Raw genomic sequence first — 23773 nt, forward strand, 5'->3', positions numbered from 1 at the left:
AGAATTAGAAAACTCACTGTTTCTCTTTCTGACTTGGCAGCCAGGAAGCTCAGGTCTGAGCTAAGGGCCTAGTCACACACAGTAAATGTTTTCCTGCATATGTTTAAGCATATTCTTCTCATCCTTTCACTACCTTTTAGTATATGGTTACTTATTTCTACCTTATTATTCCAATGTATCTAAGTCCTATATATATATATATATATATATATGGAAAGAAGCAGGGAGTTCATTTCAAGAAGAAATTCATTCAAAACCGCTTATTGTGCACCCATTTTGTGGCCTCGCACTATTTTACAAGATGAGGATACTATTAGTTAAAGGATCATTTTTATGAGAGAAGTGAATATATTTTAATGTATCCTTAAGAGAAGGAAAAAGAAATCTGTCAGTCAAACCAAATTCAAGAAAATGCAATTTAAGCTTTCTTTTCAAGAAAGGTTTGCCAACATTAATTTAATCATCACAAAGAGTAAGTTAATACAGTGAGTGTCATCTTCTGACTGTTGCATTCTGGGGTATGGAAAACTGGTTACTTGATTATACAACCTGCTTCTCAGGGGTCCTGCAATAAATCCAGGCTTCATCCCTTTTTTCATCCCTGGGCATGAGCTAAGCACTAATAACACCACAAATTAAAGCTTTAGAATATATTGCCCCTAACAACAGAAATCAACTTAAATTTTCTAACTCCAAGGGCTTTTTGTCTTAGATTTCCTACCTTGGAGCCTTGGGTGCAATAAATAAGTAGTTTGTACTGGGGCAACTACAAGCTAAGAAATATGATGCACTTTGTGCAGCTGAACAGGGGAGAATAATTGCCAACTACCAAAAGCAGCTTTCTTTTAGAGATGACTTCAAGGTTGGTGGGCCTACATTTGCCTTTGCTTTCAGCTTTGTTTTGCTTTACTGGCTTGCAAATACGTGTCACACAGTGACCCTAGGATGGCCTGCCAACTGCCAGCCTAATGCTGGGAAAGGTATTGAAATTTCCAAGGATCTTGCCCTTGGCCTCCACTCCCAGGGGGAAGCATTCTCTCGCATTTTAAGGCGTTGCCAGCTCACAATAGCCCTGTAGTCAAAGAAAGCAGTACAACAAGACTGCCTACAGATAAGCACGTGCTTGTCACCTGCCCCAGCAATTGCAAATAGACTAGCACTTCAACCTGCTTGCCTTCCCTTTGCAGGGAGAAAGCTGTGTAGATAATTACAACGTCCCAGACTGGGCAAAATATTGGACTTCTCACATTGAACTACGTGCGTTTGGGCTTCTCAGGTTGACATAAAGGTCTTTAAATAAGAGAGCTGCCCTGTTTAACGGAGAAACTAAGTGAAAACATTTTTTTTTAAGGTAGTGTCATGCCTTGTGATTTTCTAAGCAAATCCAGGCAGTGGAGCGGCCGGCATTTTTTTTTTTTTTTAATAATTGTAAGCAGCATCGCAAAGAATTCAGAGTAGCAAGAAATAAGTGCAACTATTGATCTTGAAAAACCAGAGGGCCCTAATGAAGACTAAAGCAGACCAAGAAGAATAAAAGATCCCAGAACTGCAGCCAGGGAAATTTTAGAATTACAGCAAATTAATTTCTTCATTAGTTTGTGCAACAAGGCCTCAAAATTTGTGTAGCAACACTAGGTCAAGATCTCCAAACTCTTATCAGTACAGGTGCGAAAGCCCTAACTTTATTTATATTAAAAGGCTGAGGGAAGAATCGGGGAGGAAGATCCATTAAGTGTGAGGAAATCAGTACTCCTGTTTCTAGATGTTTACACCTCAGCATTTCACTCCGATTCTATTTAAGTGAGTTAATCACATAAGCACAAAATACGGCTGAGATGACCAGTTTGGGGAAGGCGGCTATGTCTCCGCTTCTCCCTCCTTTTACAGCCGTCGTCCTGGGCTTTCCCTTCCATGACATTTCGTTTCTAGGAAAGTCCCTCGTATCTTTCGGTCTAATTATCTCATCGTACAAATCTTACAAAAAGAAAGAACGAACTGCGGTATGCTCTGTGCGCGGAAATCTTTTCTTCTGCCCTGGCTCTTAGCAAGCCTTCAACCAACTATCCCTGAAAAGAATGTCGCAGAGGAGCGATGAGGCTTGAAACTCCGCAGTCCTCTCATTCTCTCTCTCTTTTCTTTCTCTCCCACGCCACCTCCCCATCCTCCCTCATCGCCTCTCCTCACCCGCCCTCGACGATCCATGACCGTTTTTTAAGCTTGGGCGTTTCAAACAGTTTCATCCCTCTGTTTCTCCCTCTGACTCCAGACGCACTCAGAGGAGCCGCCTAACTAGGGGATGGGAAAATGGAACACTTGAGGGGAATAAAAGACCTAATGGAAAAATCTGGTGTTGCCTAATTGCGATTAAGTATTTTGCAGATAAAGGAGCATATTCTTTTGACAGTGTCCAAAACGCCGAGGTCTTTTGCCCTATTTATTCATGTTTTGTTGTTTATTAAACTAATACAGGTTTACTATGTACCAGGCACTGTTGTAAACGCTTTAAAAAATATGACGCTCTTTGCTTTAAAAAATTTATTTCTAAGCGACATTAAATCCGCTAGTGCTTTTTAACGTCCTGATATATTTTTCTTTACAACACGGTACAGCGGTTGTCTTCAGAGATAAATACGGAAAAAAACTTTAATCGGTTGCTACTTTATTGGAAGCAAACAATTTCCCTATTTACAATTTTCGCAGTCATTGTAATTAAAAAAAAAAAACTGAATAAAAAACCATTACACTAGTATGGTGAAAAGGAATTCAATTTTTTTTCAGTGGCGTTCTCAGATTTTGCCTCAGGCGTTTGGATGCGCACGCTTACTTGCTCGGGTGGAAAACATTCATTGCACCTGTAGCCGTTTGCTTTCAGAACAAGCTGCAGCCCTGGCTAAAGCTGTGAAGGTCAAGCTCACGCCAGGCCGGGGCGGGCTTGTCCCGGAGTCCCCGACGCTCGGCCAGGGAGGGGGAGCTGGGCGCCAGGCGCGCACAAGATTCACGGTGCACGAGGCAGAGGGGACCAGAACAGGGGCGGTGTCGAAAGAGGCCCGAGAGGGTGGGGGTTCAGGCCACCGGCTTTGCAGCGGAGCAGAGGTTCCGGGAGCCGCGCGAGCCGGGCTAACGCCCCGGGGCTGAGAGCCGAGCTGGGGTCACCGCCCACTGCGGCCGTGGCGCCCGAGTTGACCCGCGCCTGGCCCCGCCCGGCCGTGTGATTTGCCCGGGTTAAGTTTCAGAAGTCTGGACTGAACGTTTCGGGTTTCTGTTCACACGGTTATTGCAGGCAGCGCGGTGGGGACGGCACAAAAGAGGCCGGGGCGTGTGGGGAAGGGGTTTTGTGTTTTAATTAGGGCTGAACACGGTGGCTGAAGGTCCTTGGCACCGCAGTGCTCCAGCCCGCGCTCCTTCGGCCCGCCCCTGCCCCCGCCCCGGGGCCCTGGCCTTTCATGTCTCATCCTTTCTCTTCTCCCCGCCCGCGTCGGCCCGCCGTTCCCCACTTGTTTCTTCCTTACGTCTTGGGTGGGGAGAGAATGGAGTGTCAAAGGGATGCTCCAGGCAGATCCTCAGAATCTGTCCCGTGGCGGAGCGTCGTGATAATTAACACACGTCCCTTCCTCAGAGGCTTTACTAGGCTAAGCGCCGAGGTGTCCGGCCGCACTGTGTGGCGTCTCGACTTGACCCGGACCGACCCACCACCCGCTTCCGGGTACCGCCGTGACCCGGGGGCGGGCCATCAGACCCGGGATCCCCCGCTCGTCTCGCTCAGTTCCTGCCCGTGCAAGGCACGTCGGCGTACTCGGTTCCAAGATACCACCGAACGTGGAGAGAAAGGGAGCTTGGAAACGTCTGGAAAGCACATCTAGAGTCTTATACAACCCACGTTATCCAATGTATTAAAAACTGTTGACTCGAATTCGTAATTTAAAGAACAAATTCCGTTTCCAAGAGCGATTCTTTCCGTTCCGGATTCTAATGAACACTACGGCTGCATACACCAGGAGTGGAGAATTGCGGCAATTATCTAGATAAGCCATGCCTGAAAAACTCGAATCTGAAAAACTACTAAAATTATGTGCTGAAATGCCCGCATCATGGCTCTAGTCTGTCCTACCGTCAGAGCAGACACAACTCCAACCCACAGCCCACTCACATGGCAATGACTGATTTATAACCAGTTGAAAATCGTATGGTGGTCTGACCCTCCGACAGCGAGCCGTTAAGTATCTGGTCAGGGAAACTCACGTCTTTATGCGTCCACAGCCCAAAGGCCGCGGAAGTAGGCTCAGGAGTTGCCAGGGAGAAAAGAAACTTTGATTTAAGGTTTTCAAAAACCCCAGAGGGCAAACGTGACCGCCCGGGACAGCCAGTCGGCAGTTTCGCTCCAGACAAGGGACAGCCGTGTGGGGCGGCTGGTTAAGCTACTGCGCCTCCCGACGTCACACACGCTCACTCACACTCAGCCAAGCGTTTGGAGTTATTCTTTATACAGAGGCCTGAAACTTCTCGGGCGAGACGGTGGGGTGCAAAGCAGGGCCGAAACCAGAGCTCCGGAACCCGCCCCTCGCCGGCCCGTCCCAGCCGTGCCCGCGTCCTTGCGCTTCCCAGTCTGGAGTTAGCAACCCCCGCTCTCGCTCGCCGCAGCCTGTCCGCCCGCGCGCATCTCCAGGGCCCGAGGTATGCCGCCGCGTTCCCACGCCTCGCCAGAAGCCTGGCGAGCGGCATGGGCAAGCAGGGCTCCGCCCCTCCGCTCCAGCCAATCGCGGGCCACGCCGACGTGAGGAGGCAGGGCCCGGCGGGTGGCGGGGGCCGCCGCGCTGGGGGCGGCCTAGGGGGCCCCGCCCGCTCGGAGAGGAGTGGCCGGCGCCAGCACTTGCGGCTGAGCGGGGCTGCGGCGTGGGAAAGAGCTGCGAGGACCCAACTGCGCCGCGCGGGAGCCGCGCTCGCCGGGGCCGAGGGACAGAGGGAGGGCGCTAAGCTGCTCGGCGTCCGTAGCTCCGGCTGGGCTGCGCCCCGCGCCGCCTTCGCGGCGATGAAGCGCCCTTGCGAGGAGACGACCTCCGAGAGCGACGTAGACGAGACCATCGACGTGGGGAGTGAGAACAATTACTCCGGGTGAGCGCGGGCTAGGCGGGGCTGTCCAGAGCCCGAGGGTGTCGGGGAGCTTTGTGCACAGCGGCTCCTTGGAAATCTCTAGGCTGCTTTCCTCGGCGCCTCGGAGGGGCAGGCGAAAGTTTTGCACGAGAAACTTTGGTGGGCGCGCGCTGTGCTTGCATTGGGATGGGGCGAGAGAAGTCGCTTTTCAACGTACAGGTGGGGAGGGAGAGAACGGGGAACGGGTGTGAAAGGAGAGGTGCAGGGGCTGGCGAAAGAGGATCCGGGCTGTCAGCGGGTGGGCGCGCGAAACCGGGGCGTCCCGGCGAAGCCACCGAAACTGTATTTGGGGGGAGTTTAAAAACAGATTTTTTTATTTTTAGAGAGACTAAAAAAACACTTGCTTTTTGGCGAAGTTAAAGCAATTTGTGATGTCAAGGTTAAGTAGGGTCGAGCTTCCAGGTTGACCGTGTGTGACTGGGCTGACCTGCGAGTGACAGATGTAAGGATCGGTTCGGTTAACAACTCTTTGACTGCTTGTTCATAAATCTGGAAAAGATCGGGGTCGTGATCACAGAAGCCAGACCTCCACTTTCCCGTGACAGAGGGAGATTACTGAGGCATTTTAGTGCCAAGGTGGGTCAAATGATAATTGCTTCTAATTGGCATCCCCAGAAGCACCTTAATTATTTATCTGCAGCTGTCACTCAAAGAACGAAATTTTTCCTACCTTTGGAAAACTGATTTTCTTTGATGAAGTTATTCTAATACATACAAAGCAACTCCTGAAATCAGCAAAAGCAAAGATATTTACATGAAATGTAGTTTGCGAAGTACCAAACCAATTGCTAAAGAGTCATTATGCCGTCTTAATGAGGTCTGAAAAACAGAAGATGTCAGGGAAAATGCGAATCCAGCTCAGGAGCGGGTGGAAATGAGGGGGACAGTTAATTTAGAAATAAGATCAGAAGTGAGAAGGTGAATAGGAACCTGGTGTGTGCCACATGTCTAAAAAGAAAGAGAATAACAAACCTAGAGATTTTGTATAGTACCCATGAATTAGGAAGAGAAACAGATACACACTAGGAAGATCATAAAAACAGTAACAAGATAATAATCTGAACTTTCAACATAAAATGTCATTTCATTAGTAAACTCGTGAATTGCATCTCATAGAGGTTTAAGCTTAGACTGAAGGCTAAGAGATACCTACAGTTTCATTTTCAAACTAAGACATTTACCTAGTCCTTGATCCAATATTTCTCTCCTCTCAGTGATGTACTTAATTTGGGACATTCTTTTGGAGGATTAGTGTACAAAACGTAAAATTTGTCAGGTTTTTTTTTCCCCCTGTCCTGAGATATGATTAACTGATGTTTGCAAATAGTAAGATAACTTCTGTTTATTTTGAAGATTGCGTCCAGGGACAACACTTTGACACAAGACAACTGTATATGTTTGATAGTGGTGCTTAACATGACCCTTATTTTGAAATAGCTGTGCTTGCTTTGTTCAGTGTGTGTGACAGGAGGGAGGAGGAGAGACTCTATTAGAGGAGAATAGTTGGCTTTTAGGAAATATGTGAGTGGAACTAGGAAGTGCTAGTATTTAACTTCTCATCTAACTGCCCATAATTATTTCCCTGGGAGACTTTAATAGAAATTCAGGAAAGTTTTGCCAATGAATTTGTCATCTGGATTATCCATTTACAAAAACATAAAAAAGGCATAATTCCTATCTGCAAAGAGACAGAATGGCTGAAAGCACAGTGTGCTACGAGTAAAGCAAGATTTAAGAATAAAATAACACGTATGAGTGGTACAGTCACTCTGAATACTTAGTGGTTGGTTATGTTAATGCAACACCTGACATAGTCTTCCTATTTTATAGGCAAAGTACTAGCTCTGTGATTAGATCAAATTCTCCAACAACAACATCTCAGATCATGGCAAGAAAGAAAAGAAGAGGGGTATGTGATTTCTTTTTTATTTCATATAATCCAGCCTAATGTGTAACAGTTGTATGTTTCCATTATGAGTAATTTTATAATTTACATATTCATAAGTTTTTTTTATTGTTTTTTGGCTTTCTTTGGGATAGATTATAGAGAAAAGGCGTCGGGATCGGATAAATAACAGTTTATCTGAGTTGAGACGACTAGTGCCAACCGCTTTTGAAAAACAAGTAAGCTACCCCTACCCTCACCCCACCCCTAAAAAAGCTCAGTCAATCAGATTTTCTCATCTGGGAATGTGGGTTCTTGTTATAGCTCATTAAAATAATGGTGTATGTGCTCTGATCTGGCATAAAGCAGCTATTTCAATAAAATGCTTTGTTGTGGCAAAACTATGAAAAACATAATCCATCATGAAGTTGAAAAACATTTCCATTCTTTTGCTTATTTTTCCCCTTAGGGTAACAGTGTTCATGCTTTCTCTGTTCTGTGAAAACCAGTAGTGGTTTTGTTTAAAATAATGCTGTATGTAGTAGTCTTTTAAAAAAAAAAAAAAAGAGGAACATACAGGAAATTTCATTTTTGTTTCAAATTGTTAAAAATAAAAAATTAAAGTAAGCTTTTTATTTAAAAAATAACTGAAGCTAGAAAGTAACATATCCAGCTCTATTTTTTAAATAATAATACTAATCAAATGTATTTACCAAACCACTTGCTTTGACTTTTAATCCCCGGGTTAAAGAATCATATTTGATATGGGGCATGTTTTTGGAACTTTGGTGAAAATGAAACTAGCCATAGACCCCCTCCCCTTCAGAATTGAAGCATTCCATTACAAAAACAAAAAATGATTTTGCACACTTAAAAAACTAGAAAGCCAAATGTTTAAATCACCTTTGCCATTTAAGAAAAGTCATATATCTCTCCTGCTGCAATGGCTTATGGTACAGATTTCTAAGAGGATCTTTCAAAAGACATGGCAGAATATCCTTGCTGAAAATAATTATTAAATAGCAGCTGTTTGTTTATTCCATTTTGTTTACTTCGTGAACCCGAAAACATTATAAAACAAGCCATACAAAGCTGTTGGAAATTACTCAGAAACTGCAGTTTTCATTATTAGTCACTTTGACTGAAACTATTGGTGCATCTTCATGGAAAAGAACCTTGACAGAACAGAACGTAATATGCTATTGGTTATACATTTTAAAGAGAAAAAAGACAACCATTTTATATGCTGAGGCTGCCTTCGATAAGCTAAATGTAATGTTGAAATTGTAGTTTTGATTAGTAGCATTTTCAATAACTGTAGGCTGCAGATGAAAACGTAATCAGAGATGTTTTTAAAATTTTGCGTACTAAAACATCTACATTTATGAGGAGCGGGCAGTTTGGTGATTTCTTTTTTCTTGGTTTGTTAGATTTTCCCCCTTAAATGTTGACTTAAAACAAACCTTAAAAGCTAACCTCAGTTGTTTGGCAGTTAGTTACCATAAACACAGGCCTTCCCTTTTTTAGGGCTTGGCTACCAACTCTAGTGAGCTGGCCTTGTCACAATATTAGAAGAATGTTTTTTTTAGAGCAGTTGAATAACTCTGACACTCTTAGCATGTACTGGGTGCTAATAATTTTCTCCAAACAAGTAAAGCATAGGGACCTGAAATAAAATTTAATGTCCTATTAAAAATATGCATATATGTATATAAAACCCCATTGCAAGTCGATCCTAACTCACAATGATCCTATAGGACAGAGTAGAACTGCCCCGTAGGCTTTCCAAGGAGCGCCTGTGGCTTTGAACTGCTGACCTTTTGGTTAGCTGCAATAGCTCTCAACCACTACACCACCAGGGTTTCCATATATATATATATATATATATATATATGTATTTATCACTGTAACTGGAAACCCTGGTGACGTAGTGGTTAAGTGCTACAGCTGCTAACCAAGAGGTCAGCAGTTTGAATCTGCCAGGCGCTCCTTGGAAACTCTATGGGGCAGTTCTACTCTGTTCTATAGGGTCACTATGAGTCGGAATCCACTTGATGGCAGCGGGTTTGTTTTTTTTTAATCGGTGTAACTATTGAGCTCTTCGAAGAAATTTGGAACCACCCACAGCCCTCTGAGACAGTTTAAGGTGGCATTCTACTTCAGTTGGTTTCCAAGTGGTACCTTATTTTAAAAGGCGGGGAACATAAGCAAACATATTTCTTAGACAATTTTACTAAAAATTCTTTTTAAAGGATTAAAAAATCCGTAAGCATTTGTGAATCTTCCTTGATAAGGAGTAGATTTTCCTTCCTCATTTATGATCTTGGAATTCACAGTGACACCTGCTGGTAATTACTGGGAAAAACCTTACAAGTCTTTTTTATTTTTAGTTTTGCTTGCCAGTGGCCTTGGAGCCCTGGTGGCACAGTGGTTGAGAGCTCGGCTGCTAACCAAAAGGTCGGCAGTTCAAATCCACCAGTCACTCCTTAGAAACCCTCCGAGGCATTTCTACTCTGCCCTATAGGGTCGCTGTGAGTCAGAATTGACTCGATGGCAAAGGGTTTTGATTTGTTTTTGTTTTTGCCAATAGTCTAGTACAAATTATCTTAAAGACTTACTAGAATTTTCTATTTTTGAAAATTTTTCTTCTAACAATTATTTTTGCTAAAATCTTTTCTTCTTATCCTCCAGGGTTGGTATTCAATTGGTATAGACTTCGGCATGATATAAGACTATTCAGCGTCCCCTAAGAAAATAAAGTATATTATATCCCAAGGTGGGGATTAGATGCCAAATTTGTAATTTTTGCAGTTGTAATAGTTTTGATAGAGTCATCTTAAGGGTATAATTGTTCTTTTGACAAAAAAGAAAAAATTATTTTGCTTTCTTTTAGTCTTTAAGTGTTAAAATAGCAGAAACCTGTCACTGGATGTGACATAGTAATCAGTGCTTCATGGAAAGCTTAGAAACAATGCAAATTTTCTTTTTGTCCAAAAACTTAAATTTAGAATTTTTTAGTGAGAGGGAAAATTGAAGCTATAATGCAAAATTCAGCATAAAATATTCCAAATTAATTGCAATAGGACTTGTAAGACTTTATTATTTGTCAATAAAGGGATCCGCAAAATTAGAAAAAGCTGAAATACTGCAAATGACGGTGGATCATTTGAAGATGCTTCAGGCAACAGGAGGTAAAGGTAAGTAGGTAACTTCATTTTTTCCCCTTTTCCCTTTTCATCTTTTCCATCTAATATTGTAAGGAAATGATAGCTGAACCGCTCTTTAACAAGCTGAGATAGGCGGTCCCAGATTAAAGCTGTGGAAATCAATGCTAATGGCAAGATTGAACTCGTGGGAAAGAACTTCTGGAACAAAAGAAGCACTTGACCCTGGGCTTGTGTTTGCTTTCATAATGCTGTGGGAGTAAAGCTTCATTCATAGCAGGCTAGTCAGAGATTTGTTTGGGACTTCAGGAGAGCATGCTGGAATCTGTACAGAAGGACAAAACAAATATACAAATATCCAAACATAAACAGGAGGTTAGATGCAATCTTCTTCTTCTTCCCTTTTTCCCATTAAATTAAGACCAGGACTTCCAAAGGAAGTGACTCTAGAATTATTTTCATTGTTGCTTTCAGATTTTGAGTTTTCTTGGATTAAAATCATGCAGAACATGAGAAGTGTAGGTAGTGCCTCTCTGGATAAGAGACCATTAATGGAGCAGAGTCACTCCTGGGGAGAGAAAACTAGAGCAGGTTTCCTGGATCCAATGCCCTGGGTGGTGTCTTTTGTACTGGATAGAGACTTAGGGAGGGAGGGATTGTCAGGGGCATCAGGGAGTGACTCTCACCTCCTGGCAGAAATAAAACTGAAATCCTGAAATTCAAATATAATTATCTGATTTCTCCACACATCACTCTGACTTAGATTTTGTTCTTCTGTATCCTTTTGTCACTCTTCAAAGAGGCCTTTGATATTCACCTTAGCCAAGGGTGTTATTCAGTATATTTAAGAACTGGGTTAAAAAGGAGGTATCACAAGGAGCTAAGTGCTGCAACTGAATCCTAGAGGCCTCTGTGTATTCAGCATTAACCTTTCAGTACCTAGTATCTAGGGTCTTCGGGTCATGGAAATGGTTTGCATTTGGCTGCTAACCTAAAAAAAGATTGGTAGTTAGAACTCACACGACAACACCACAGAGGAAAGGCCTAGTGATATGCTTTCATAAAGGTGGTAGTTTGTTAGTGCCATTGAGTCGGTTCTGACAGATTACAGCCAAAAAACCCCGTGGAGCAGTTCTACTCTGTAACACATAGGATCGCCATGAAATTGGAGGGCAGTGACCGTTTACCAATTGGTATGGAAGTATTTCAGTATTTAATTCTGGTATTGTTGTACTAAGAACGCTTGGTAGCATAATGGTTCAGTGCTCGGCTGCTAACTGAAAGGTCAGTAGTTTGAATCCACCAGCAGGCTCTGCAGAGAAAGACCTGGCGATCTGCTCCCATAAAGATTAAAAACCAAAAACCTGCTGTCGTCGAGTTGATTCTGACTCATAGCGACTCTACAGGGCAGAGTAGAACTGCCCCATAGAGTTTCCAAGGAGCACCTGGCGGATTCGAACTGCTGACCTTTTGGTTAGCAGCTGTAGCACTTAACCACTATGCCACCAGGGTTTCCCCATAAAGATTACAGCCTAGAAAACCCAGTGGGGCAGGACTACTCTGTCACATGGGGTCACTGTGAGTCTGAATCGACTCTATGGCACCCAACAACATCGTCAACATGGCTGTACTAGTGAGAACCTGTACATCTATGTACAAGGAAGCCCACATGATGTGATCTATCCCAGGTTGTACCTTCTCAAGGAACCATCCTGAGAGCGTAATGAGCAGGGATGGAATTATGATTTCTGCTCATTAAAATATAGCCCAAAGCACAGAATACAGACATTCTCACACTGTAGAGAAAAGAACTAGAGCAGTGATCCAGCCCAGCCTGGGCCCTACCTCACCTTGACCTGGGGCAGTCGTTCTCTGCTGTACCTTGGGGCCTACACAAGCACTATGAGCTCCAAAGCCCCCTCAAGCCCTGTGATTCTGTGTCCACAACTACTACCTGAGGATGTTAGGAGACTGAATGAAGTAATGATGGTGGAAGAAAAGTTGTTCGACTCCTCTACCTTTCTTGGCATTGTTAGCCACAAGGCTAAGAATTCTTAACAGGGCTTCAAATATTTGGTATAAGCTGTAATACTGTTATGGATTATTGTAAAAACTGAGTTCCATATTGGTTGCTATTCTTGGCTACCTGAACAGTCCTAAAATTCATTCCAGAATAGTTTATGAGCAGACATTTCCAAGCAGGCTCTATACAAGTCATCTGACTGCTGGGTCATTAGAGAGGTCATCACGTAGGAGGATGTGTTGGCCTTAAATTAAAGGGGGGGCTGGCAGTTTGGGCTCACGCTGTTGAAAACTCCCAACTGCTGTAGAGCCCATAGAGTATATCAATGAGGGGCATAGATCCTGCAGTTGGGCTGCCTGATTTCAAATCCTGGCTCTGTTATTTATTAGCTCTGTGACCTTGGGTAAATTACTAACCCTCTCTGAGCTCCAGTGAGGACAGTGATAGTGTCCATTTCACAAGGTGGTTATGAGTGAATTCACCTAAATCTCATGAGCTGTGCTGGCACAGAAAATGGTATGGACATGTGTGCTATTATTGTTGTCCCAAGATGCATTGACAGGAGACAGCTACGTGCCATAATTTCCCTCTGCATTTAGCAATAGGATAGGATTTAAGTCAATTATATTCCTTAGGAGTCCTGGTGGTATGGTGGTTAAGCGCTCGGCTGCTAACTGGCCATTCTTACCCACCCAGCAGTTCCATGGGAGAAAGACGTAGCAATCTGCTCCTGTGAAGATTACAGCCTAAGAGACCCTATGGGGCAGTTCTGCTAGCTCATATGGGGTCGCTATGAGTCGAAATCGACACAATAGCACATACATCAACAACATATTCCTTAAATGCAACAGAGGACTCAGTTATATACAATATTACATAACTAGCAAACCACAAAGAGCACTTACTTTGTCACCACACATGAAAACTCTTGGAGGTTCCTGGGGTTCCAATTCTGTTAGTCCATTCTCTATGGTCTATCTTGGTACTGCAGTCGTTCCTAGAGAGAATTCAATACAGTGAGCTAAATTTCTAAACTCCTCTGCGTTTCTGGACTCTGTCTACTCTGGTGATCGCTTCTCTGCTTCTGTCACAGAAGTCAGAAGGCTTCATAGCCCTGATGACTGGTGTGAAATGCTTCCTATGGAGGCATCTTCTTCAGGAATAGCTTTCCCTCCTAATCCCAGGGACTTTATTTGCTAACTCAGCCAAAGTCCTCGGATAATAAATATTTTTCTTGCCAATCTGCCACATTTATGATATTCTCTTATATCAGCTTTGTGCTGTTATTGTTACTGGTTTGTTGGCAAATATTTTTGCCCCAAACATCTTTTGAGGACTTCCAAATATTCTAGGTTTAAATATTCAGGTTTAGGACTCTGAATATACGTGACTACTTTTTCCAAAGTACCTGATTACGAAATAAGAGTATGTTTTAATAGTTTTAATTTTTTTTAATAGATGATAAATTCAAAAACATAAAAAAGGTAATGTAGGAAATACTTTCAGTGAAAATAACATAGTTTGAATGTGGTATTTCTCATTCATGTATATACACATCCCAAGAGTAGACTAAACTTTTAATTTGAAAATTCTATTTTAAAAAAGTAGAAAATGAAAAAGGAATTGGAAAAGTCATTTGTACATAGTGAAGAGCACACACTGAAAGTGGTGACATTTTGTTGACTGGTTATTATTTTGCTCTAAATTGGCACTGTAATAATCAGACATTATTATTTCTTACTGAAATGTATTGTCTTGGGATAAAAAGAGCTACGAAGATGGTAAATGTGACACAGTTCCAGCCATTTTTATGGTATACAAGCTATACCATAGGTATGGGGAGGTACGTGCATACACACTGATAAAATTAATAGACAGTTAACAGATAGTTTTTCTTGGGTGAATTCCGGGAAAAAGTAATCTAAACAATAAAGGAGAGAAATACTTGAACTTCGGGAAAACTAGGAATTAAAGTATAGTAATTTTTTTTTTTAATTGCACTTGGGGAGGGGACATTGGTGATTCAGCAGTAGAATTCTCCCCTTCCATGCAGGGGATCCAGTTTTGATTCCGCGGCCAGTGCACCTTAAGCACAGCCAGCACTTGCCTTTCACTGAAGGCTTGTGTGTTACTATGACGCTGAGAAGGTTTCAACGGAGCTTCCAGATTAAGACAGACTAGTAACAAAGACCTGGCGATCTGCTTATGAAAAACCAGTCACTATTTTTATGCATGACAGCTGACCTTACTGTGCAGTGAGGTGGGGCCAACTCCATGGCAGCTAACAACAAAAACATCTCATATCAGAGTCCCTGGGTGGCACAAACGGTAGTGCGCTCTACTGCTAACCATAAGATTGTCAGTTAGAGTCCACACAGAGGCACCTCAGAAAAAAAGGCCTGGTGATCTACTTTTGAAAATCAACCATTGAAAACCCTGTGGAGCACAGCTCTGCTCTGACATACCTGGGGTCACCATGTGTCAGAATCCACTCAAGGGCAGATGGTCTAATCTCATGTTGGTAAGCAGCCTTACGTTGCTGAAAAGAAAATTATATGTTCCGTATCTACAAGTTAGTAACCATATTCCCCCAAAAAGGCTTCATTTTGTTTTCATTGTTTTTCATACAAAGTAATGACAGATTGTTTTGACTTTGCTGATAAAAAACATTGTGTGTCAAAAAGCATTTATGAATTCACTAAGAGATGAGATTCTAGCATGTTTTGAAAGAAAGCCCTCAAGCTGCTAAGATGGACTTCGTGTCTGTTATAAATGCTAAGAGAATGTGGATGTTTCAGATAAGCCCTTTAATCCCCACTCATGTGACAGACTGGAACTCTGTATTACCATGAAAAAGCTTGCTAGGGAATTTCACTGTGCAAGAGGAGAGGTCCCATTTCTTTTTTCCTTCTGGAAGTGTTTGAAACACGGATGTTCTTAATTTTTTTCCCCAGTGTGATATCTAGTTGCAAAAACAACTGTAGCATATTGTATTGTGGGAGTTGTGACACCTGTAAATTGCAAAGTCTACTTTCTTAACTTCTGCAATAATTAAAACCATAAATAGCTGGCCAAGTATGCAGAAAGTATCATGATTCTGTTCAAATCTTAAGGACAGAGTGGACATTAGCTGGTAGTTATTGTATCATTCTCTCTGCCACGTTTTTTCTCACACCCTCTTTCTCAATCTCTTCTTTTCCTTCTTTTGCACAAATCCCTTTTTAGGCTACTTTGACGCGCACGCTCTTGCCATGGACTTCATGAGCATTGGATTCCGAGAGTGCCTAACAGAAGTGGCAAGATACCTGAGCTCCGTGGAAGGCCTGGACTCTTCGGACCCACTGCGCATGCGACTCGTCTCTCATCTCAGCACTTGCGCCTCCCAGCGGGAGGCGGCGGCAATGACGTCTTCCATGGCCCACCATCACCCCCTACATCCACATCACTGGGCAGCCGCCTTCCACCATCTTCCCGCGGCTCTACTCCAACCAAACGGACTCCACGCCTCAGAATCAACCCCTTGTCGCCTCTCCACAACTTCAGAAGTGCCTCCTGCCCACGGCTCCGCTCTCCTCACTGCCACGTTTGCCCATGCCGATTCTGCCCTCCGAATGCCGTCGACGGGCAGCGTCGCCCCTTGCGTGCCACCTCTCTCCACCTCTCTCTTGTCCCTCTCGGCCACCGTCCACGCCGCCGCAGCAGCAGCCACCGCAGCTGCTCACAGCTTCCCTCTGTCCTTCGCGGGAGCTTTCCCCATGCTCCCGCCAAACGCAGCTGCTGCAGTGGCAGCCGCGACAGCTATCAGCCCGCCCTTATCAGTATCAGCTACATCCAGTCCTCAGCAGACAGGCAGTGGAACAAATAAACCTTACCGACCCTGGGGGACAGAAGTTGGAGCTTTTTAAGTTTTCAAGGAAGCTGTTCATTGAACAACTTGCAATAGTAATTGAATGTCCTTCATTTCAGAGTCAGCTTAAAACCTCTACACCGAGAAGACGGCCCTACAGATGCCTACAGATCCACAAAGAAACAATAAAGCTGTTTGAGACACAAAGCTCACAAGTGGAAATGTTATCTTTTTTCTCTTTTATTTCATTTTTAAGGCAGCTTGCTAACTGACAGCAACTTTTAAAAACTTCCTTCTTATTTCCACTTAGAAGTTTCCTGGAAAAGATAAGGGTTGTACCATCCAGCAATGCATCAGTATGTCTCAATTATGGACAAGAAGTGCCCTGACTGAATTCTCTTGAAATTGGATGGGAAAAATTATAGTGTTTCATAAGTGCCTGAGCTAGTAAAGTTTTCTTCTGAACATAGGACATTGCATAAGAAGAATATAGAGGTTGTGTTAAGAAAGGAAAGGGACAGAAGTCTTGCATTAGGCTGCAGACATTTAATACAATTCCAGAGAAGAGTATTCTTTTGAAACCGGGTTTTTATTGGCCAAAAGGATTGCAGAAAATAATTTTCAAGTTGAAAGACCTAGTTTTATCTAGTTTACATTTTGTTTGTACAGACTTGTCAAGTGGTGACGTTTAGCAATGTGTTGGTATAAGCAATTATCCCATCAGTGTTTGGATTAGCAAGCATTTCTGCCTTGCCAGCAAGACCCCCAGGCACTTTTCTTTCCTTTTTTCATGGCTCAAAATATGGTGCTTCTTTATATCTATACAAGCCATACACTTATATAGTACACCTAGAAGCAATTGGCTACTGTGTTGCCCACTCAAGATTGTTTGATTCATGCTAACCCGAAAACTCTAGTTTGCAAGAGTTGGATTAATTTATTTAGTTTCACTTGGACGATTTTTATGTTTATCCTCTTCATTTTCCCCTGATAACATGTAATATCTATTCTTGTCACCTTTTGGGAGAAGTTGCATTTCTGGAGGTGATGAGACAGGGAGAGAGCATTGGAAAGAGAAAGCCACGATTCTTAAGTGCTCTTTATCAGGTTAGTGATTGCATTTGATCCCCAATCAAGAAGAATGTATTCAATGGGATGTACATATTTTTGTCCATGCCTAGACTAGTGCTACATAAACGTATTTTGGTTTTGTTTCTTGCTTTTGTTTTCTGACCTAAAATAATCTTAATACGTTGAAATTGAGCACATGAGATTTTGTTTGAAAGATAAAGACACAGCATGTATTATGCACTTCATTTCTCTGCTGTGTGGAGAAAGCAATAAACATTATGAGAATGTTAAACATTATGCAAAATTATACTTTTAAATATTTGTTTTAAAATTACTGTGCCTAGTCCTTTTTTTTTTTTTTTTTTTGCATTGCTTTGTAACTTCCTATGCAAAGTCTTTACATATCACTAATTAAATGAAGTCCTTTTTGACTGTTTATGTGGATGAATTGCTTCGCAGAATGGAAACTTTAAGAGGGGCCTTGATTTACCAACTAAGCCACGGCTTTTCTTTTTTGCTTTCAAAGTCATTTGGCTGATATAATTCACAGTGTCTTTGAAAACAGCGTTTTTCTGAGCTTGTAAATCAATTAAGCATAAGCGGATATGACATTATTTGGAGGCAGGAAGTGATCCATTTCCTCTGCCTTTTATTTTAACTATGGCTCTTGGAAAAGTGCAAACACAAGACTTCCAGATGAGACTATACCAAATATAGGTTAGTAACTAGATTGTGTCATTTGTAACTCAAAAACTTTTGCAGAGGGTTTGTAAAACATCACATGCATGCGTGGTAGGCATACCTATACTTCTGAGGATAGATACTCCATATGTCAATGAAAACAATCCTTCCTTGTTGTGGAAATTTTGTGAGTATCCCTCCCTTCTTCAGTGAATCTCAAATGAGGCTGTTGCAGAGTTCCTGAAGCTGTTGAGCCAAACAACATGAAAAGAATAAAAAATACTGTTTTTATTACATACATCAATTAATGCTCAAAGAAGGAAAAATGGAAGGGCTTTTACATTATTTTAATTTTGAAAAATAAGTAGATCATTTATCTAATTCTGTAAGCAAGTCAGACTTATATGAAAAGGTGTGCAAGAGCACACCGCCTCATTTTCCCTGTTTGTAAGTCCTGTGGTTGTTTTATCTTAAGATAACTCTGATGGAATTAGATACCAATAAGAAAATGGATTTAGTAGTATTTGGAATTTGCTTTTTAAGCATGATTTATGGAAAATATGCATATAATTAATTTTAATTGTAAGATCTAAAAACTGATTCTGTATCTATTGTAATTTTAGCCTTTTTGAAATGTAAACTTTGAGAGATCAGAAATTTTTTTTTAATTATGATCAAATATTTAAGATATATCCCCTTCCTCTTTCCCTTCCTTTTTGTTTGTTACATTTTTTTCTTATCAGTTATGGGTTATGATTTTTCAATGTAGTTTATTAGTATATTTGCAAACCAACTTGTCACTTAATCACTAAGGGCTATTAGCATTCCTAAAAGTTATCATTGTCAATAATTTTGGTCTTTTCAATTTAATTGGGCCATGATTCATGTTTCATATAAAAAAATCAAAACCAAACCTCTTGGTGACTTAATAGCAACCCTATAGGAAAGAGTAGAACTGCCCCACAGGGTTTCCAAGAAGCAGCTACTGGATTCGTACTGCTGATCTTTTGGTTTGCAGCCATAGCTCTTAACCACTGTGCCACCAGGGCTTCGTGTTTCAGATAGTCAGCTTTTAACTCCACATTTCACAGTGTTCACCTGAGATTTGCCAGTGGATTTTCCCTGACCAATCTGTGTTTTATGAGGGTGTTGTTTTATCTTTTAGGTGTGGTGATTTTCATGTTTGCTACTGAAATATAAAAGGAGTTAAGATTTTTTAGATTATTTTGATGGTTCAAGGTAAAGAAAACTTAGGCTTTATTGGTAGCATTTATTTGTGTAAAAGTTAAAAAGGGGGAATTTCTAAAATTTTGTTTTTCTTAATTAGAACAGAACACAGTTTTGCATTTCACATTCTTATTGCTGTTGAGTTGATTCTGACTTATAGCAATCCTACTGGAAAGAGTAGAACTGCCCTGTAGGGTTCCCTAGGCCGTAATCCTTACAGGAGCAGATCTCCAGGTCTTCTTTCCCTCAGAGTGGCTGATGGGTTTTAACCACTTTTTGGTTAGCAGCAGAGCATTTAACCATTGTGCTCCTTTATTTCACATTAGTGAACCAGAAGGTATTTACTGAGTAACTATTGTGTGCCCAGCACTGTACTGTGTGTGTCATGTTTTGACTGGTGTGTAGTTAGTAGCACATGAAAATGTGATCCTATAGCCCAACAGTGACAAGCATGGCTGCTGCCCTAGCTATTCATGTCAGGTTACCAGAAAAAGCCAGTTGTCACGGAGTCAATTCTGATTCATGGCAGCCCCAGGTGTTTCACAGTAGAACTACACTCCACAGGATTTTCAGGGCTGTGACCTTTCGGAAGTAGGTTACCAGGCCTTTCCTCCAAGGTGCCTCTTGGTAGGTTCAAAACACCCACCTTTGGGTTAGTAGCCCAGTGCTTAACCATCCAGACCACCCAGGGTCTCCACATCAGGGCCCAGGGGCCCTTAAACACAAAAGAAGGTGGCACCCTGAGAAAGAGGAAAGGAATTTCTGGGAGCTAGTACGGGAGGTTTTGCACTCTTCTTAGACCTTTTTTGCTACTATAAACAGTATTTCCTATTGTTTTTGAAGACATCTGAGGGACTTTTAAGTATCTATGTATGTTGAAACATAAAAAAGCCCAGATTTGAATTAGAGGGATGTCTCTAAGCTCTGTATGTACATACGTATCATTCAGTCTTAAGAAAGCCTTTTTGATTGTGTGATACATTAAACTTGTTCTTTTGCCAATTGCTAAAAAAATGTTTCTGCAAAGAAAGAGTCACCACATTAGGCAAATTATAAAGCAATATGATTTTAGAACTACTGTAATTTCATAAGACTTCATCATTTGATCTAAAATCAGCTTTTTAAGAAAAAAAAGAAAAAAAACTACCATGATATAACTTTACACATGGATCATAAGACACATCCCAATTTCCAGGATGTAAAAATGTTGAAAAAACGCCTCTCGTATTGGAAGCAATGCTATAACACAATGTATTGTACTCATAATGAACATAATGAAAGCAAATTAAAAAAAACAAAATCCGTGGCTTGAAATGTACACAGATTTAAAAGTGGCTGATTTGGCTTACTTTTAAAATATCATTAGGATAGGGTCCTAGTCAAAAAAAAAAAATGTGAATTGACTTTGTAAGCTGAATGATCTAAAGATAAGTACTTTTTTAAGCTTTTCATGTTTTTATTGCCCAATGGGAGTACTGCTAGTTCTGCTGCATTTTATTGACGAATGGAGTTTGCCCTTCCCTTGTAATTATTTTAAGAGCTAAGCAATGATTGAGGTTCTGAATATTTCAGCAACTACAACAAAGCATTACAGCAAACATGACATTATAAACTGTAACTGTAGTTCATGCTCCTTGGAAGGATGTCTTTGAACTTAGATGGGAGAACTTGAAAAGAAATAAAAGCCCCTTAGCATGCATAGACCAGCTTATGTGAGGGCCCAGAGGCATATTAGAAAGAGTTCTATAGGCAAAAATCCTCATTCTTTCATTGATTGGGTGGCACTTTTCTACCACAGTCCTCTCATTTTGAACTTCAAAGGAAGAGACGGGTCCTCTGCTATGACTGACAACCAGCATTTACTGTAAATCAGATGTGACTGTAAATCAGATGTGATACTAACTGCTAAAACTGTTGGGTGGTTCTCGGTGCTAAGCGTTGGAAATCTATTACAGCATTTACGCCTCATAATTGTCGTATCGAATAGATACTATTTTTGTCCTTATTTTACACATTAGGAATTAGGGAATAAAAGATTAATTGTCTCAGACCATACCTAGTAGGGAGCCCTGGTGGCACAGTGGTTAAGATCTAGGCTGCTAACCAAAAGGTTGGCAGTTCGAATCCACCAGCTGCTCCTCGGAAACCCTATGGGGCAGTTCTACTCTGTACTATAGGGTTGCTATGAGTCAGAATCAACTCGATGGAAACAGGTTTTTGTTTGTTTGTTTGTTTTTGGTATACCTGGTAGATTGGGTTATGACTCAACCCAGGCCTGTCTGATTCTAAAGCCCATGATTTTGACCTGTAAGCTATGGCTTTTGGCACTGCTTTGTTTTCTTAGACTCATTCAGACTAACCAAGGATTTCAGTCTGCCTGGGATCGCTCTGGACTGATAACAAGAGTAAATCTGTTTACAGTATTATCACAAAAACCTCTACCATCTCATCCTTCTAAAATATGAAAAGATGGGGGGGGAAGAATAACTGCTTTATTCCATTAACAACATAAAAGAGTACAGCTAGAAATTATTCTTATAGTTTTCTAGTTTTAACTTTCAGCTTTCAAGCAAGTCATACCTACACCATCATACTCACTGAACTTATCATCTGTAAAGACTGCCAAAGAATATTCTATAACCTCACTCAGGGTAGTTAACAAAGGTGAGGCAAAGGGTGATGTATTAAGACTAGATGTCTGAGTAAATTGAGTTTGCAGGGGGGAGGGAAAGAAAACCATCCTTCCTTCCACTGGATGAAAAAGATAAGAGTTTTTGTTTTTCAGGGAGAATGTTGAATTATTCTGAATATTTATACACTCCAGCTACATGATGTCGTGAAACAACATTCTTCGTTTGGACTATGAAGACCTGCCCAGTAACCCATTCACTGTAACGATCAGGAAGGTTTTTTCACCTAAATTCTTTAGCCAATAGTGAAGCAGTTTTTTTGATAGCAGTTAACAGTTTGTATATGTATAATTAAAAAATATATATTTAGATAAATTTTCATATGTCTCTATGTCCTTAGCCTTGTATAAGCAGAATACTCCCAGTTTCCTTAACCTCCAATGTCATTCTGTTATTTTGTGGGAATGAGGAAATTCATGCATAGGAAATGGTATATGCATGTAATAGAATACATTATAACCTTTTTCTTAAGGGACAGAAAGAGATTGGATAACTTTGGCAAGTAACTTTAAGGTCTGTTACGTTAATTTTGCATTATAATAGTTTTATATTTTCATTGCAATGAAAACAGTTACGTTTTCTCACTCAGAAGAAAAATATTTTTGCAAAGAATGGCTATTCATAAAGTTTCACTTCTGTCAGGGGTGATAAATTTAAAGTTGCTCATAAACTTCTAAAACAATTGAGTACATTAATTGAGTTAACCCCTTTCTGATTATAAGCTATAAAACTGATTATTTACTGTACTGTAAAACTCCACTTCCTAGATATTTTGTCACTTTTCCCTTAATTACAGTAAATCTGAAGACATTTTTTTCTACCAGAACAATACAACCAGAGATGTTTATAAAGATTTTCTCCTGAAATGTTCAGTTGTTCTCTGTGCCTGGCCTCTTCCCTTGTCCCAGCACAGCTGCTTTAAATAGGCTTTTCTTGGGATCTGGCAAGTTGATGGAGATGTGTTCTAAGTCATGAGGGCAAAACATAGAGGCACACGCCATATTTTACCCTCCTCATAACAACGTTACCACAATCACAAGCCACCTTCTAAGCGGGAACTAAGCCAGTAGCTTTTTTTAGTCTCACAAGCAGCTCCCATTAGATTGATTTCATTATTAGGACATCCTTCCGACAGCAGAAAGATATGCATAGCACAGTACAGATGGTCAGGTGTGGTGACAACATCAAAAACCACGTGCAGCCCTGTGACTGCCAGATGAGGCCAAGCTCAGTGGGCAGGCATTGCCTACAGTGACAAGCATCCTTTACGGGGACAGTATGGAGACTCGAGGGGCCATTATGTCCCCCTTCAGGGCTCAGTAAGCCCCCCCAAAAGATACCCATAACTCCATCACTGTTGAATCATTAAACAGGCAAATAGCTTACACCAAGAGAACAGACTGAAAACCCCAAGGGCCTCCTGACCATGACTGTCATGGAACGGGCCTCAGTGATAAACCCGTGAATTATCTGGCCCACTCTGACCAGTTCTGACGCCAGAGCTGCTCCTTTAATGCGATCGTTAAACCCCAAAGAAGCCCAAGAGTGGGAGCCACAGACAAAACAACAGAGGAGCAGTAATTCAATATGAATGCCTTTAGCCACTTCCTCATAACACCAAGATCTAGCAGGCAGCATTTTTGTTCTGGGTATCAGGAGCTAGAGACAGAAGGCGAAACAAAGTTTAGAAATTACTTGTCTTCAGAATATCACAGAGATAGAGAAGTGATGAAAGTTATCCTCTACTGATGCAGTAAAGGTATATTGACAAGGAGGTTGTTTGCTTGATGATAGTACATCTTTACAGCCATATCCAGGGTAATGCATGTTTAACAAGTTAAATCAAGTCTATTGAGCAGTTTTTTTATTGAGCAGTTTTATTTGTTTTAAGATGTGAGGCTTATTAAAACTCTTGGTCTTTATTCAGCAGACCATAATAAATAACTTGAAATCCGTATTTATAATTCTAGTCAGTTTATCTCCAATCTTGCATACTTATAAATCCTGCTTGTTTTTGTATCTCAGTTATTCAATGTG

The 23773-nt window shown here is 41.4% G+C and overlaps 1 protein-coding gene and 1 long non-coding RNA gene across 4 annotated transcripts; one reads left to right on the forward strand and one right to left on the reverse strand.

Moving 5' to 3' along the window:
- The first annotated feature begins 4774 nt into the window (after positions 1-4774).
- Positions 4775-22115, forward strand: HEY2 (hes related family bHLH transcription factor with YRPW motif 2). 3 transcript variants are annotated; one of them, XR_007519210.1, is made up of 6 exons: positions 4775-5109; positions 6979-7057; positions 7189-7272; positions 10149-10230; positions 15446-17174; positions 21832-22115. XR_007519210.1 is itself a non-coding variant. In XM_049900381.1 (5 exons), the coding sequence occupies exons 1-5, from the start codon at positions 5027-5029 to the stop codon at positions 16123-16125; spliced, it is 1008 nt and encodes a 335-aa protein (XP_049756338.1). In that variant the 5' UTR covers positions 4775-5026; the 3' UTR covers positions 16126-18523. The 3 variants fall into 3 exon arrangements, 2 of the variants coding, with proteins under 2 accessions (XP_049756338.1, XP_049756353.1); XM_049900381.1 differs by lacking the exon at positions 21832-22115 and having other exon boundaries at positions 15446-18523; XM_049900396.1 differs by lacking the exons at positions 4775-5109; positions 21832-22115 and adding an exon at positions 5517-5724 and having other exon boundaries at positions 15446-18523.
- Positions 9954-15598, reverse strand: LOC126085276 (uncharacterized). The gene is made up of 4 exons (XR_007519230.1): positions 15526-15598; positions 14686-14759; positions 13126-13217; positions 9954-10522 (listed from the first exon to the last, which is right to left on the reverse strand). It is a non-coding gene; the product is annotated as an uncharacterized LOC126085276 (long non-coding RNA).
- Positions 22116-23773: the final 1658 nt, after the last annotated feature.

The sequence above is a fragment of the Elephas maximus genome, chromosome 1 (assembly GCF_024166365.1).
Source record: "Elephas maximus indicus isolate mEleMax1 chromosome 1, mEleMax1 primary haplotype, whole genome shotgun sequence".
NCBI lineage: Eukaryota > Metazoa > Chordata > Mammalia > Proboscidea > Elephantidae > Elephas > Elephas maximus.